Source organism: Bombina bombina, chromosome 6 (assembly GCF_027579735.1).
Source record: "Bombina bombina isolate aBomBom1 chromosome 6, aBomBom1.pri, whole genome shotgun sequence".
Taxonomy (NCBI): domain Eukaryota; kingdom Metazoa; phylum Chordata; class Amphibia; order Anura; family Bombinatoridae; genus Bombina; species Bombina bombina.
In genome coordinates, this window is record NC_069504.1 from 718,585,436 (window position 1) to 718,602,095 (window position 16,660).

Here is a 16,660-nt window from a genome sequence, read left to right on the forward strand (position 1 = left end):
TCCCCTTTGGAGCAGAGCAGCGAGGCAAATACTGCCGAGGGGGCCGGAAACATAGGAACCGGCAAGGAACAAAAGATAAGATGATCCAACAGGAAGAACAAATATCAGAAAAGCAACGTAAAGTAAAGTAACGTTAAATGATAATGTTGTAAATATTTCCCAATATGAACTAACTCCTAATGAACGGGATCTCCTGAATAAGGCACTTTAATTTTGTCCTCTAAATTATACAGATTTTTTTTTAATTGGACAAAGACCAACAGAGGTTTTACAGGAATATTAAATTGAAATTGTGGTTTAGCAATGTTACTAATGCAGGATATTCCAATGTTGAAAGCAGTAACATAGTAAAGCATTTGAAAATTATAAATTCTCATTGCAATTGTTAGGTCTTAAGAAAAAAAGTATGTTTAACCCTACGATTAATAACAATAGTATGCACACTTTTGTCCAACTAGTAGATTATGGATAATGATATTAAAAAACTAAAAGAATAGGAGAACCGTGGTCTTATAAATAGAAGGACCATGGGGAAAAACAGTCATTTTTCAAAAGCAGATATGCAAGCTCTTACCAGCCTTAAACAGAAATCTGAGATTGTATTAAAGGGGGCGGATAAGGGAGGGGCCCTTGTGGTAATGGATAAATCATATTATATAGGCGAAATACTTGAACAGCTTCAAGATAAAAAAACGTATAAAAAATTAGACAGTAATCCACCTCTATTTTGAAAAGGGCAAGAGATAGGGGTATCATTGATTAAAAAAATATATATCTAAATACCTATAACAATACACCATGCACTCCCATATACTACACGGTTCCAAAATCCGGTTCCCCCCCAGTAGACCCATTGTGTCTTGTGTTGAATCAGTATACACTATATCTCCAAATACATAGACTAAATACTTCAACCAGAAGTAGTTAAAATGTCCTCATATGTCAAAGATACTGGACATTTTATTGGTAAGGCCAATTCTTTAGAGTTACCAAGTGACAAATTTATTTTATTTACTATGGACGTTAAGAGTCTATACACTTCCATCAAGCATGAGACTCCACAAGGGGGGTTTATTTGAGAGTTACTCAGTCTAATACTATATTAGAATTTCTTTATCTTTCAGGAAGACTGGTATGTACAAACAAGGTCTACGGCCATGGGATCCAATATCACCCCATCATATGCCAATCTCTTCATGAATGAATTAGAGGAAAAGGTAATCTATGAGAATAAAAATTTTGTCAAATATGGTACCATATGGTGGCGGTACATAGATGACATTTTTGGCATATGGTCATATGGTAGGGTGACAGTGGATCCCTTTTGAGTTTGTCTATGAGTTAACTACTTCTATGGCAGGGTTGGAATTCACTGTTGATTACATTGAGGAAACAGTGACATTTCTGTCCATAAAATTTGTGGAGAGAGGGTACCCAGAGACCTTAGTATCCCAACATAAGGAAGAGATACTAAAAAAACATGCACCGAGAGGTAAACCTAAAGGGCAAGAGAGAGGATGTTTTTTTGTGTCCCAATATAATCCAATGAGTAATCAGATCTCAGGGATTATTCGCAAACACTGGCACATATTGAGTAAATGTAATGAGGGTATTGAAATATTCAAATCTCCCCCTCTGATGGCTCATAGAAGAGTAAAGAATCTGAGGGACCATTTGGTAAAGACAGACATAGGCCCCAGTAAAAATAAAAGGCAAACTTATCTTACTACTAAGAAAGCAGGTAGCTATCCCTGCCTTAATTGCATGAGCTATAATTCCATTATAAAAGGGAGAACATTGCTATCACCCACATGAAGGAAAGACGTTTAGGATTAATGGTTATTACACATGTAAGACTACATATGTGGTTTATTTAATTAAGTGTCCATGCTCCCTTGTTTACATAGGGGAGACGACACGTAAAGTCAGGGATAGAATGAGCCAGCACCGATCTAACATCAGATGCAACAATCGTGAGGCCCCCTCTCCAGTCATTTCTTAGAACAGGGTCACCAAATTAGCTAACTGAGGTGGCAGATAATAGTACGTGTACAGCCCCCCAGGAATAGCATGAATAGAGAAAGGCTTTTGAAATAAAGGCTGGTTTGGTGAATCAACAAATTAGGAACAGTAGTACCAAAAGGGTTAAACAATGATTATGATCTTTCAGTATTTATGTAGGCATTATGTGAATGTAGGACCTGTATATGTAATATAGGCGTCATACAACACTGTACATTTGTTTTTAACTTTTTTACAAATTTGGTTTGATACTGTAACAAATATCAAATTTAAATGTTTGTGTGAAGAACACATAGCCATAGCTGGAATTGAACTCTCAACCTTCAAGTCAGCAAAATTTACCAATAAGCCATAGTGGGAGACTTAAAGTGAAGGTAAAGTTTGGGCATTAAAAAATGATATTTAGAATCCTTTTCCAGTCTTAAACCCAGTCGCTAAGTTTTTTATCAATAAATTTATTTTTTACATTATTTATATACCTATATTTTTATGCTCGTTGCCTTGCGATTCTCCTCCCATTCATCATTTACGGCTTTCTTAGACAGTGAAGTATAGAGCGGTCCCACCCGCTCTATACGTGTCTACTAAGGTCGTGCACATCGAGCATCTAACAACGGCGCATGCGCATCCTAACTTCACTCTCACCTTTGCGCATGCGTTAATCCCGATCATCGCCCTCTGCAGCGCATGCGCCAATACTCTGCAACATAGTATTGAATGAGTTACGAAATTCATTCAATACTATATTTGTCACTCTCAAGACTAGCAGTGCGATTATCGATCTGTCTTTGCCGCAAAATAATTGTAAGTATGAGAATTCAAGCACATCTCTTACTTGTATAACACAACTGTTTGCATATATTTATAATTGTTTTTATCATGAATCTTGCTGTGTAAAAATTTATTTGATCAATAATAGTAAATATATTATTTTATACAACGCTTTATATTATAAGCTCAGTTTGTGAATTCCATCTTTTTTATATAGCAGCTAATACCGATCACACTTCTCAATTGAAATGTATATTTAAAAGATTTTTTTTCATGATTTAAAATGTTTGCTCAAAGTTTGCAAGTCAATTTACATTTTTATATATATCGCTAAAGTCTGCAAATTGTTATCAAATATTACAAAGAGAAATCGATTTAGAAATGAACCTTATCTATTTGCTAATAACAAATAATATCGCCTAGATTTAGAGTTCTGCGGCCAAAGGGGTGCGTTAGCTACGCATGCTTTTTCCCCCCGCACCTTTTAAATACCGCTGGTATTTAGAGTTCACAGAAGGGCTGCGTTAGGCTCCAAAAAGGGAGCGTATAGCATAATTTACCGCCACTTCAACTCTAAATACCAGCGGTGCTTACGGACGCGGCCAGCTTTAAAAACGTGCTCGTGCATGATTCCCCCAACTATTAGAAAACAATGGGGCCATTTGAGCTGAAAAAAAAACCTAACACCTGCAAAAAAGCAGCGTTCAGCTCCTAACGCAGCCCCATTGTTTCCTATGGGGAAACACTTCCTATGTCTGCACCTAACACCCTAACATGAACCCCGAGTCTAAACACCCCTAACCTTACACTTATTAACTCCTAATCTGCCGACCCGCTATCGCTGACCCCTGCATATTATTATTAACCCCTAATCTGCCGCTCCGTACACCGCCGCAACCTACATTATCCCTATGTACCCCTAATCTGCTGCCCCTAACACCGCCGATCCCTATATTATATTTATTAACCCCTAATCTGCCGCCCCCAACGTTGCCGCCACCTACCTACACTTATTAACCCATAATCTGCCTACCGGACCTCACCACTACTATAATAAAGTTATTAACCTCTAATCCGCCTCACTCCCGCCTCAAAAACCCTATAATAAATAGTATTAACCCCTAATCTGCCCTCCCTAACATCACCGACACCTAACTTCAAGTATTAACCCCTAATCTGCCGACCGGACCTCACCTCTACTATAATAAATGTATTAACCCCTAAAGCTAAGTCTAACACTAACACCCCCCTAAATTAAATATAATTTTTATCTAACGAAATAAATTATTTCTTATTAAAGAAATTATTCCTATTTAAAGCTAAATACTTACCTGTAAAATAAACCTTAATATAGCTACAATATAAATAATAATTATATTGTAGCTATTTTAGGATTAATATTTATTTTACAGGCAACTTTGTATTTATTTTAACCAGGTACAATAGCTATTAAATAGTTAATGACTATTTAATAGCTAGCTAGTTAAAATAATTACAAAATTACCTGTAAAATAAATCCTAACCTGTTACAATTAAACCTAACACTACACTATCAATAAGTTAATTACATACAAATAGGATGATGGACCTCTTCAGCTCCCGCTTGGATCAAGACTTCAGCCGAATAATGGACCTCTTCAGCCCCCGCTTGGATCAAGACTTCAGCCGGATGATGGACCTCTTCAGCCCCCGCTTGGATCAAGACTTCATCCGGATGATGGACCTCTTCAGCCCCCGCTTGGGCTTGGATGAAGACTTCGGACCCTCTTCTGGACGGATCAGTGATACCCAGCGTGGTGAAGACAAGGTAGGGAGATCTTCAGGGGCTTAGTGTTAGGTTTATTTAAGGGGGGTTTGGGTTAGATTAGGGGTATGTGGGTGGTGGGTTTTAATGTTGGGGGGGGTATTGTATGTTTTTTTTTACAGGCAAAAGAGCAGAATTCTTTGGGGCATGCCCCGCAAAAGGCCCTTTTAAGGGCTGGTAAGGTAAAAGAGCTTTTCAATTTTTATTTTAGAATAGGGTAGGGCATTTTTTTTTATTTTGGGGGGCTTTTTTATTTTATTAGGGGGCTTAGAGTAGGTGTAATTAGCTTAAAATTGTTGTAATATTTTTATAATGTTTGTAAATTATTTTTTTATTTTTTGTAACTTAGTTCTTTTTTTATTTTTTGTACTTTAGTTAGTTTATTTAATTGTATTTATTTGTAGGTATTTGTATGTAATTAATTTATTGATAGTGTAGTGTTAGGTTTAATTGTAGATAATTGTAGGTATTTGTATGTAATTAATTTATTGATAGTGTAGTGTTAGGTTTAATTGTAACTTAGGTTAGGATTTATTTTACAGGTAATTTTGTAATTATTTTAACTAGGTAGCTATTAAATAGTTATTAACTATTTAATAGCTATTGTACCTGGTTAAAATAAATATGTTAGGGAGGGCAGATTAGGGGTTAATACTATTTATTATAGGTTTTTTGAGGCGGGAGTGAGGCGGATTAGGGGTTAATAACTTTATTATAGTAGCGGTGAGGTCCGTTCGGCAGATTAGGGGTTAATAATTGTAGGTAGGTGGCGGCGACGTTGGGGGCAGCAGATTAGGGGTTAATAAATATAATATATATAGTGTTATTATTAAGTTAGTATTTATTAAAGGTGCAGTGATGCAAAAATTATTTTAATGTTATGATACTCTCTCACTATCTCTCTCTTGATTTCTCTCTCTGCCTTTTTCGCTCTCTCTTTTCACTCTCTCTCTTTTCATTTTCTCTCTATATTTCTTAATTTCTCTCTCTCTCTCTTTTTTTAATTTCTTACTCTCTCTCTCACTTTTTCTCTCTCACTTTCTCTCTCTATCTCAGTTTATCTCTCTCACTCTATAACTTTCAATTTATCTCTCTCTCTTTCTCTATCTCTCTCAATTTCTATTATTCTCTATCTTTTTCTCTCTCACTTACTCTCTCTATCTCTCTATTTCTCTATCTCGCTCTCACTTTCTCTCTCTCTCTCTCTCTCTCTCTCTCTCTCTCTCTCTCTCTCTCTATATATATATATATATATCTCACTGGGGGGTAGTTATCAAGCCGTCAACCTCAAATACGCTGGAATTCCGCAGAGTATTTGTGGCGAGGCTGATTTGCCTAAGTTATCAAGCCCTAGATACCGGCAAAAGTAGAATTTTGTGACGTAAGCTTCAATCCGCCGGACTCAGTCTGACACAGATCGATTCTTACGTCACTCCAGATGTTCCGGAAACAAGTGTGGCACAATCTGACTACTTTTGCTAGTTATCAAAAAACTAGCTGGTACGCTCTGCACTTTTACGGCCCAGCGTACCTGGTTTTCAATCCACCGCCCTGGAGGCGGCGGATCCCATAGGAATCAATGGGAGTCTGACCATAGCGAAAGTTCATGTTCGCTGCTGCCCGACATCCCATTGATTCCTATGGGAGATGTCTGCACCTAACACCCTAACATGTACCCCGAGTCTAAACACCACTAATCTGTCCCCCCTACACCGCCGCACTAAAAAAAAGTGTTTACCCTCTAAACCGCCGCTCCCGGAGCCCACCGCAAGCTATAATAAACATGTTAACCCCTAAACCGCCGCTCTCTGACCCTGCCGCAACTATAATATATGTATTAACCCCTAAACCGCCGCTCCCGGACCCCGCCGCAACCTATATTAAAATTATTAACCCCTATCCTGCCCCCATACACCGTCGCCACTGTAATAAATTTATTAACCCCTATCCTGCCCCCACTACACCGCCGCCACTGTAATAAAATTATTAACCCCTAAACCTAAGTCTAACACTAACCCTAACAGCCCCTAACTTAAATATTAATTAAATAAATCTAAATAATATTTATATTATGAACTAAATTAATCCTATTTAAAACTAAATACTTACCTTTTAAATAAACCCTAATATAGCTACAATATAAATAATAATTATATTGTAGCTATGTTAGGATTTATTTTTATTTTACAGGCAAATTTCAATTTATTTTAACTAGGTACAATAGCTATTAAATAGTTATTAACTATTTAATAGCTTACCTAGCTAAAATAAAGAGAAATTAACCTGTAAAATAAAAACTAACCTAAGTTACAATTACACCTAACACTACACTATTCTTTAATAAATTATTCCTATTTAAAACTAAATACTTACCTGTAAAATAAACCCTAAGATAGCTACAATATAATTAATAATTACATTGTAGCTATCTTATGATTTATATTTATTTTACAGGTAACTTTGTATTTTTTTTAGCTAGTTAGAATAGTTATTAAATAGTTATTAACTATTTAATAACTACCTAGCTAAAAGAAATACAAAATTAGCTGTAAAATAAATCCTAACCTAAGTTACAATTAAACCTAACACTACACTATCATTACATTAATTAAATAAATTAACTACAAATAACTACAATTAAATACAATTACATAAACTAACTAAAGTACAAAAAATAAAAAAAGCTAAGTTACAAAAATAAAAAAATAAGTTACAAACATTTAAAAAATATTACAACAATTTTAAGCTACTTACACCTAATCTAAGCCCCCTAATAAAATAACAAAGCCCCCCAAAATAAAAAAATGCCCTACCCTATTCTAAATTAAAAAAGTTCAAAGCTCTTTTACCTTACCAGTCCTTAAAAGGGCATGGCCCAAAGAATTCAGCTCTTTTGCCTGTAAAAGAAAAATACAACCCCCCCAACATTAAAACCCACCACCCACATACCCCTAATCTAACCCCAACCCCCCTTAAAAAAAACTAACACTACCCCCCTGAAGATAATCCTACCTTTAGTCGTCTTCACTCAACCGAGCAGCAATGGAATCGAAGAGGAGATCTGGAGCGGCAGAAGTTATCCTCCAAGGGGCGCTGAAGAAATCTTCCATCCGATGAAGTGATCCTCCAAGCGGCGCTGAAGAAGTCTTCCATCCGATGAAGTGATCCTCCAAGCGGCGCTGAAGAAGTCTTCCATCCGGACGATGTCATCTTCCAAGCAGGGTCTTCAATCTTCTTCTTCAGGATCCATCTTGCAGACCTCCGACGCGGAACATCCTGCTGGCCCGACGGACTACCGACGAATGAAGGCTCCTTTAAGGGACGTCATCCAAGATGGCGTCCCTTCAATTCCGATTGGCTGATAGGATTATATCAGCCAATCGGAATTAAGGTAGGAAAAATCTGATTGGCTGATTGAATCAGCCAATCGGATTGAACTTCAATCTGATTGGCTGATTCAATCAGCCAATCAGATTTTTCCTACCTTAATTACGATAGGCTCTTCTGAAGATGGCTCCGCTCTGGGTTGGATGAAGATTGAAGACGCCGCCTGGATGATGACTTCTATCGGATCGAAGACCTCTTCAGCACCGCCTGGAGGATCACTTCATCGGATGGAAGATTTCTTCAGCGCCCCTTGGAGGATCACTACTGCCGCTCCGGATCTCCTCTTCGGTTCCATTGCTGCTCGGCTGAGTGAAGACGACTCAAGGTAGGATGATCTTCAGGGGGGTAGTGTTAGGTTTTTTTAAGAGGGGTTTGGGTTAGATTAGGGGTATGTGGGTGGTAGGTTTTAATGTTGGGGGGGTTGTATTTTTCTTTTACAGACAAAAGAGCTGAATTCTTTGGGGCATGCCCCACGAAAGGCCCTTTTAAGGGCTGGTAAGGTAAAAGAGCTTTAAACTTTTTTAATTTAGAATAATGTAGGGCATTTTTTTTATTTTGGGGGGCTTTGTTATTTTATTAGGGGGCTTAGATTAGGTGTAAGTAGCTTAAAATTGTTGTAATATTTTTTAAATGTTTGTAACTTATTTTTTTTATTTTTTGTAACTTAGCTTTTTTATTTTTTGTACTTTAGTTAGTTTATGTAATTGTATTTAATTGTAGTGATTTGTAGTTAATTTATTTAATTAATTTAATGATAGTGTAGTGTTAGGTTTAATTGTAACTAAGGTTAGGATTTATTTTACAGGTAATTTTGTATTTCTTTTAGCTAGGTAGTTATTAAATAGTTAATAACTATTTAATAACTATTCTAACTAGCTAAAATAAATACAAAGTTACCTGTAAAATAAATATAAATCCTAAAATAGCTACAATGTAATTATTAATTATATTGTAGCTATCTTAGGCCTAGATTTGGAGTTTGGCGGTAGATGGGCTGTTAACGCTCCGCAGGCTTTTTTCTGGCCGCACCATAAATTTAACTCTGGTATCGAGAGTTCAAACAAATGCTGCGTTAGGCTCCAAAAAAGGAGCGTAGAGCATTTTTACCGCAAATGCAACTCTCGATACCAGAGTTGCTTTCGGACGCGGCCAGCCTCAAAAACGTGCTCATGCACGATATCCCCATAGGAAACAATGGGGCTGTTTTGAGCTGAAAAAAAACACCTGCAAAAAAGCCGCGTTCAGCTCCTAACGCAGCCCCATTGTTTCCTATGGGGAAACACTTCCTACGTCTGCACCTAACACTCTAACATGTACCCCGAGTCTAAACACCCCTAACCTTACACTTATTAACCCCTAATCTGCCGCTCCCGCTATCGCTGACCCCTGCATATTTTTTTTAACCCCTAATCTGCCGCTCCGTAAACCGCCGCAACCTACGTTATCCCTATGTACCCCTAATCTGCTGCCCTAACATCGCCGACCCCTATATTATATTTATTAACCCCTAATCTGCCCCCCACAACGTCGCCGACACCTGCCTACACTTATTAACCCCTAATCTGCCGAGCGGACCGCACCGCTACTATAATAAAGTTATTAACCCCTAACCCGCCTCACTAACCCTATCATAAATAGTATTAACCCCTAATCTGCCCTCCCTAACATCGCCGACACCTAACTTCAATTATTAACCCCTAATCTGACGACCGGAGCTCATCGCTACTATAATAAATGGATTAACCCCTAAAGCTAAGTCTAACCCTAACACTAACACCCCCCTAACTTAAATATAATTTACATCTAACGAAATTAATTAACTCTTATTAAATAAATTATTCCTATTTAAAGCTAAATACTTACCTGTAAAATAAATCCTAATATAGCTACAATATAAATTATATTTATATTATAGCTATTTTAGGATTTATATTTATTTTACAGGCAACTTTGTAATTATTTTAACCAGGTACAATAGCTATTAAATAGTTAAGAACTATTTAATAGTTACCTAGTTAAAATAATAACAAATTTACCTGTAAAATAAATCCTAACCTAAGATATAATTAAACCTAACACTACCCTATCAATAAATTAATTAAATAAACTACCTACAATTACCTACAATTAACCTAACACTACACTATCAATAAATTAATTAAACACAATTCCTACAAATAAATACAATTAAATAAACTAGCTAAAGTACAAAAAATAAAAAAGAACTAAGTTACAAAAAATAAAAAAATATTTACAAACATAAGAAAAATATTACAACAATTTTAAACTAATTACACCTACTCTAAGCCCCCTAATAAAATAACAAAGCCCCCCAAAATAAAAAATTCCCTACCCTATTCTAAATTAAAAAAGGTAAAAGCTCTTTTACCTTACCAGCCCTGAACAGGGCCCTTTGCGGGGCATGCCCCAAGAATTTCAGCTCTTTTTCCTGTAAAAAAAAACATACAATACCCCCCCCCAACATTACAACCCACCACCCACATACCCCTAATCTAACCCAAACCCCCCTTAAATAAACCTAACACTAAGCCCCTGAAGATCTTCCTACCTTGTCTTCACCATCCAGGTTCACCGATCCGTCCTGAAGAGCTCCTCCGATGTCCTGATCCAAGCCCAAGCGGGGGGCTGAAGAGGTCCATGATCCGGTCAAAGTCTTCATCCAAGCGGGGCAGAAGAGGATCTTCCATCCGATTGAAGTCTTCATCCAGGCGGCATCTTCTATGGTCTTCTATCCGGAGCGAAGCGGCAGGATCCTGAAGACCTCCAGCGCGGAACATCCATCCGGCCCGACGACTGAACGACGAATGACTGTTCCTTTAAGGGACGTCATCCAAGATGGCGTCCCTCGAATTCCGATTGGCTGATAGGATTCTATCAGCCAATCGGAATTAAGGTAGGAATTTTCTGATTGGCTGATGGAATCAGCCAATCAGAATCAAGTTCAATCCGATTGGCTGATCCAATCAGCCTATCAGATTGAGCTCGCATTCTATTGGCTGATCGGAACAAATCACTGACTCCAAATACCGGCGGTAGCCTAAAACCAGCGTTAGGAGCCTCTAACGCTGGTTTTCACGGCTAACGCCAAACTCCAAATCTAGGCCTTAGAGTTTATTTTACAGGTAAGTATTTAGTTTTAAATAGGAATAATTTATTAAAGTATAGTGCAGTGTTAGGTGTAATTGTAACTTAGGTTAGTTTTTATTTTACAGGTTAATTTCTCTTTATTTTAGCTAGGTAAGCTATTAAATAGTTAAAAACTATTTAATAGCTATTGTACCTAGTTAAAATAAATTGAAATTTGCCAGTAAAATAAAAATAAATCCTAACATAGCTACAATATAATTATTATTTATATTGTAGCTATATTAGGGTTTATTTTAAAGGTAAGTATTTAGTTTTAAATAGGATTAATTTAGTTCATAATAGAAATATTATTTAGATTTATTTAATTAATATTTAAGTTAGGGGGTGTTAGGGTTAGTGTTAGACTTAGGTTTAGGGGTTAATAATTTTATTACAGTGGCGACGGTGTAGGGGGGGCAGGATAGGGGTTAATAAATTTAATATAGGTTGTGGCGGGGTCCGGGAGCGGCAGTTTAGGGGTTAATACATATATTATACAGGGAGTGCAGAATTATTAGGCAAGTTGTATTTTTGAGGATTAATTTTATTATTGAACAACAACCATGTTCTCAATGAACCCAAAAAACTCATTAATATCAAAGCTGAATAGTTTTGGAAGTAGTTTTTAGTTTGTTTTTAGTTATAGCTATTTTAGGGGGATATCTGTGTGTGCAGGTGACTATTACTGTGCATAATTATTAGGCAACTTAACAAAAAACAAATATATACCCATTTCAATTATTTTTTTTTACCAGTGAAACCAATATAACATCTCAACATTCACAAATATACATTTCTGACATTCAAAAACAAAACAAAAACAAATCAGTGACCAATATAGCCACCTTTCTTTGCAAGGACACTCAAAAGCCTGCCATCCATGGATTCTGTCAGTGTTTTGATCTGTTCACCATCAACATTGCGTGCAGCAGCAACCACAGCCTCCCAGACACTGTTCAGAGAGGTGTACTGTTTTCCCTCCTTGTAAATCTCACATTTTCTCAATGGGGTTCAGATCAGGTGAACAAGGAGGCCATGTCATTAGATTTTCTTCTTTTATACCCTTTCTTGCCAGCCACGTTGTGGAGTATTTGGACGCGTGTGATGGAGCATTGTCCTGCATGAAAATCATGTTTTTCTTGAAGGATGCAGACTTCTTCCTGTACCACTGCTTGAAGAAGGTGTCTTCCAGAAACTGGCAGTAGGACTGGGAGTTGAGCTTGACTCCATCCTCAACCCGAAAAGGCCCCACAAGCTCATCTTTGATGATACCAGCCCAAACCAGTACTCCACCTCCACCTTGCTGGCGTCTGAGTCGGACTGGAGCTCTCTGCCCTTTACCAATCCAGCCATGGGCCCATCCATCTGGCCCATCAAGACTCACTCTCATTTCATTAGTCCATAAAACCTTAGAAAAATCAGTCTTGAGATATTTCTTGGCCCAGTCTTGACGTTTCAGCTTGTGTGTCTTGTTCAGTGGTGGTCGTCTTTCAGCCTTTCTTACCTTGGCCATGTCTCTGAGTATTGCACACCTTGTGCTTTTGGGCACTCCAGTGATGTTGCAGCTCTGAAATATGGCCAAACTGGTGGCAAGTGGCATCTTGGCAGCTGCACGCTTGACTTTTCTCAGTTCATGGGCAGTTATTTTGCGCCTTGGTTTTTCCACACGCTTCTTGCGACCCTGTTGACTATTTTGAATGAAACGCTTGATTGTTCGATGATCACGCTTCAGAAGCTTTGCAATTTTAAGAGTGCTGCATCCCTCTGCAAGATATCTCACTATTTTTGACTTTTCTGAGCCTGTCAAGTCCTTCTTTTGACCCATTTTGCCAAAGGAAAGGAAGTTGCCTAATAATTATGCACACCTGATATTATTTATTTATTTATTATCGGTTATTTGTAGAGCGCCAACAGATTCCGCAGCGCTATACCTGATATAGGGTGTTGATGTCATTAGACCACACCCCTTCTCATTACAGAGATGCACATCACCTAATATGCTTAATTGGTAGTAGGCTTTCGAGCCTATACAGCTTGGAGTAAGACAACATGCATAAAGAGTATGATGTGGTCAAAATACTCATTTGCCTAATAATTCTGCACTCCCTGTAGTTGCGGCGGGGTCAGGGAGCGGCGGTTTAGGGGTTAAACTATTTAGTTGCGGCGAGGTGCGGGATCAGCAGGATAGGGGTTAAGAACTTTATTATAGAGGGCGACGGTATAGAGGGGGCAGGATAGGGGTTAATAGGTATAATGTAGTTTGCGGTGGTGTCCGGGAGTGGCGGTTTAGGGGTTAATATATTTATAAGAGTTGCGGCGGGGTCTAGGAGCGGCGGTTTAGGGGTTAGTAACTTTATTTAGTTGCGGGAGGCTCCGGGGGTGCCGGTATAGGGGGTAGAACAGTGTAGTTAGTGTGGGTGCTTAGTGACAGGCTAGCAAGAAAGCTGTAAAAAAAGCAGAAGAGCAGCGAGATCGGATGAGTGATAACTCTCACAGTCCGCTGCTCATCGCCCCGTACTTGGTGCGCGGCTTTTTGACAGCTTTTTTGATAAATTAGGCAAATTTTTGCAGGTCCGTGGCGGCGATGTGAGGCGAGCTTAGGCGGGCGTATTGGGCCGGCGAAGGCAGGAAAAGTAGACGCGTTGATAACTACCCCCCATGGTCTATATCTCTCTCACTATCTCTCTCTCTCTCTCACTTTCTCTCTATCACTTTATCTCTCTCGCTTTCTCTCTCTCCCTCTCTCTCACTTTCTCTCTCTCTCTCTCTCTCTCTCTCTGTCTCACTTTCCCTCTCTCTCTCTATCTCTCACTGTCTCTATTTCTTTAACTTTATTTTGCTCTCTCTCTCACTCTCTATCTCTATCTTACTTTTTATTGCTCTTTCGCTCTCTCATTTTCTCTCCCTCTCAATTTTTCTATTTATCTCTCTGTCATTTTCTCTCTCTCGCTCTAAATTTTTCTCGTTCTCTCTCTCATTTTCGCTCTCTTTCTCTCTCATTTTCTCTCTCTCTCTCTCTCTCTCTCTCTCTCTCTCTCTCTCTCTCTCTCTCTCTCTCTCTCTCATTTTCGCTCTCTTTCTCTCTCATTTTCTCTCTCTCTCTCTCTCTCACTTTCTCTCTCTCAATTTCTCTCTCTCTCACTTTATCTCTCTCTCTCTATCTCACACTTTATATATATCTCTCTCTATCTCTCACTGTCTCTATCACACTCACTATCTCTCTCTCGCATTTTCTCTCTCTCATTTTCTCTCTCTTACTTTCTCTCTCTCTCACTTTATCTCTCTCTCTCTATCTCTCCCTCTCACTTTCTCTCTCTCACTCACTCACTTTCTCTCTATCTCGCACTCACTTTCTCTCTCTCTCTCTCTCTCTCTCTCTCTCTCTCTCTCTCTCTCTCTCTCTCTCTCTCTCTCTCTCTCTCTCTCTCTCACTTTCTCTCTCTCTATCTCTCACTGTCTCTATGTCTCTGACTTTATTTCTCTCTCTCACTTTATCTCTTTCTCTCACACACTCTCTCTCTCTCTATCTCTCATTTTCTCTCTCTCTCACGTTATCTTTCTCTCTCTCTATCATTTTCTCTCTCTCACTCTCTCTCACTTACTTTCTCTCTCTCTCACACACAAACTTTCTCTCTCTATCTATCATTGTCTCTATCTCTCTCAATATCTCTCTATTTCATTTTCTATATCTCACTTTATCTCTCTCAGTTTCTCTCTCTCTATCTCTCACTTTCTCTATTTCTCTCACTTTATTTCTGTCTTTATATTATTTTAATTTATTTTTTTATTCCATTATGTGCAATTTTTAATTGATTAGATATTTTTTTATATATTTATAAACATAAATTAAATTGAACATATATTTTAAATTTTATAGAACTTGTACCATAAAATGAATCAACAACAGACTACAATCAGTCCATCAATGTTTAAAATTTCTTCCTTTACTCAATACTTCTTTTCAATACCCTTTTTTAATTTAATGCTCTCTATTTTTGTTTTAAATTTTTATACTGTAATTTTTTATAACCAAACTTGCCCATATTATATGTAGGAATGTGCATATAATAAAGTAAAGTGTAACAAAGTGTTAGGATAGAACATATCATTTGTATTTTAAAAATCAATTTACATTAGAATAAATTTATTTTTAAAAATAAACAAATTAGAGCTATGTAATAAAATACTTCAGTGTTAGTCTGGTCATCAAATTTATGTGTGACTAGGTCAACCAATTTATATTGAAACAAACAATTTTAAATTTTGAAATATTTATTATAATTTATTTTTTGTATATTTTATTAGGAGGATTATAAGAATGAAAGACTGCATTGTAATTGGATGCCTTAGCTCCACCAAAAAAGGACGTTCTAATTCTGCAGTTTCTCTTCATGTTTTCCCAAAGACACATGAGAGAATCCGTCTTTGGCTTACACAAACCAACCAATACAATACAGATGAGTTAGAAACTATGGTACAATTGGTCTATGATACAAACAAGGCCACAAGGTACAGAATGTGCTCATTGCACTTCCATCCTGACTCCTACTATACTCATGGAGTGAGTAGGTATTTAACAGATACCTCCATCCCAACCATTTTTCCATCAAGAATTTTTCGACCTGGTACATCAGTTTCAAATACTGAACCAACTAGTGTTTCTATTGAAAACACTAACTATCCGTCAACATCTACAAATTACCCACCATATGTTTTTGAAACAAGGGAAAGGATACATGTATGCCATGCATGTGGACAGAATCTGAATATTAAGAAAGTTGAAGTATCAACTAATACAGAGAAAAAAATATTACAAGACCAATCAACTGAAATAGTAAGTGCTAATATTCAAACGACAACAATTATCAAAACAAAAAACAAATCAAGCGACACTAAAAATCTGATAAAATGCAGTGATAAGTACACATGGCCTATGGGGGATGTGTCCGAAGATACTAGTCTGTCACTATTTTCAACTGGTCAAAAATCTGTTCAATTTAAAATAGAAGTACCTAGACAATCAATTACAGAAATGGATAATACAAATCCATTGAATGTAGCGATTCTTGAAACACCAAAGAGGATATCAAGCTACACACAGACAGATTGAATCAGAAAACCAAATGAAGACGAAATAATAGAGCTGACTGGTATAGATCAAACAGTTTTGAGTGTTGACCTCTCTCAGATCCAAAATATGGATGAAGATCCGAAGGATCATACTTACATTCCTGAAACTACTGAAGAGACTGCGGACAAATTTTCTATGATTGTTGAACCTACCAATGAAGATTATGTTTACGAAAGAAAATTCATTGTGTTTGAAAAAAGTTTAGATGAACTTTCAAAATTAATTCCTTGTAGATTCAACAGCAGTTGCAACGCTCCAATGATGTCAATTAACAAAAGATTAGTAGGTACTATTGTAATTGTGTTTGGAGAGAGCAAAGCAAATCATAACAGCACTTTATGGGTTAACCAACCTACTGTAGGTAACAAACCAATTGGTAATATACTTGCATGTTCATC

The 16,660-nt window shown here is 37.4% G+C and overlaps 1 protein-coding gene across 1 annotated transcript; it reads left to right on the forward strand.

The window, feature by feature from the left end:
• Positions 1 to 4,320: 4,320 nt before the first annotated feature.
• On the forward strand, positions 4,321 to 16,420 carry LOC128662232 (uncharacterized). The gene is made up of 2 exons (XM_053716054.1): positions 4,321 to 4,600; positions 15,437 to 16,420. The coding sequence occupies exons 1-2, from the start codon at positions 4,542 to 4,544 to the stop codon at positions 16,239 to 16,241; spliced, it is 864 nt and encodes a 287-aa protein (XP_053572029.1). The 5' UTR covers positions 4,321 to 4,541; the 3' UTR covers positions 16,242 to 16,420.
• Positions 16,421 to 16,660: the final 240 nt, after the last annotated feature.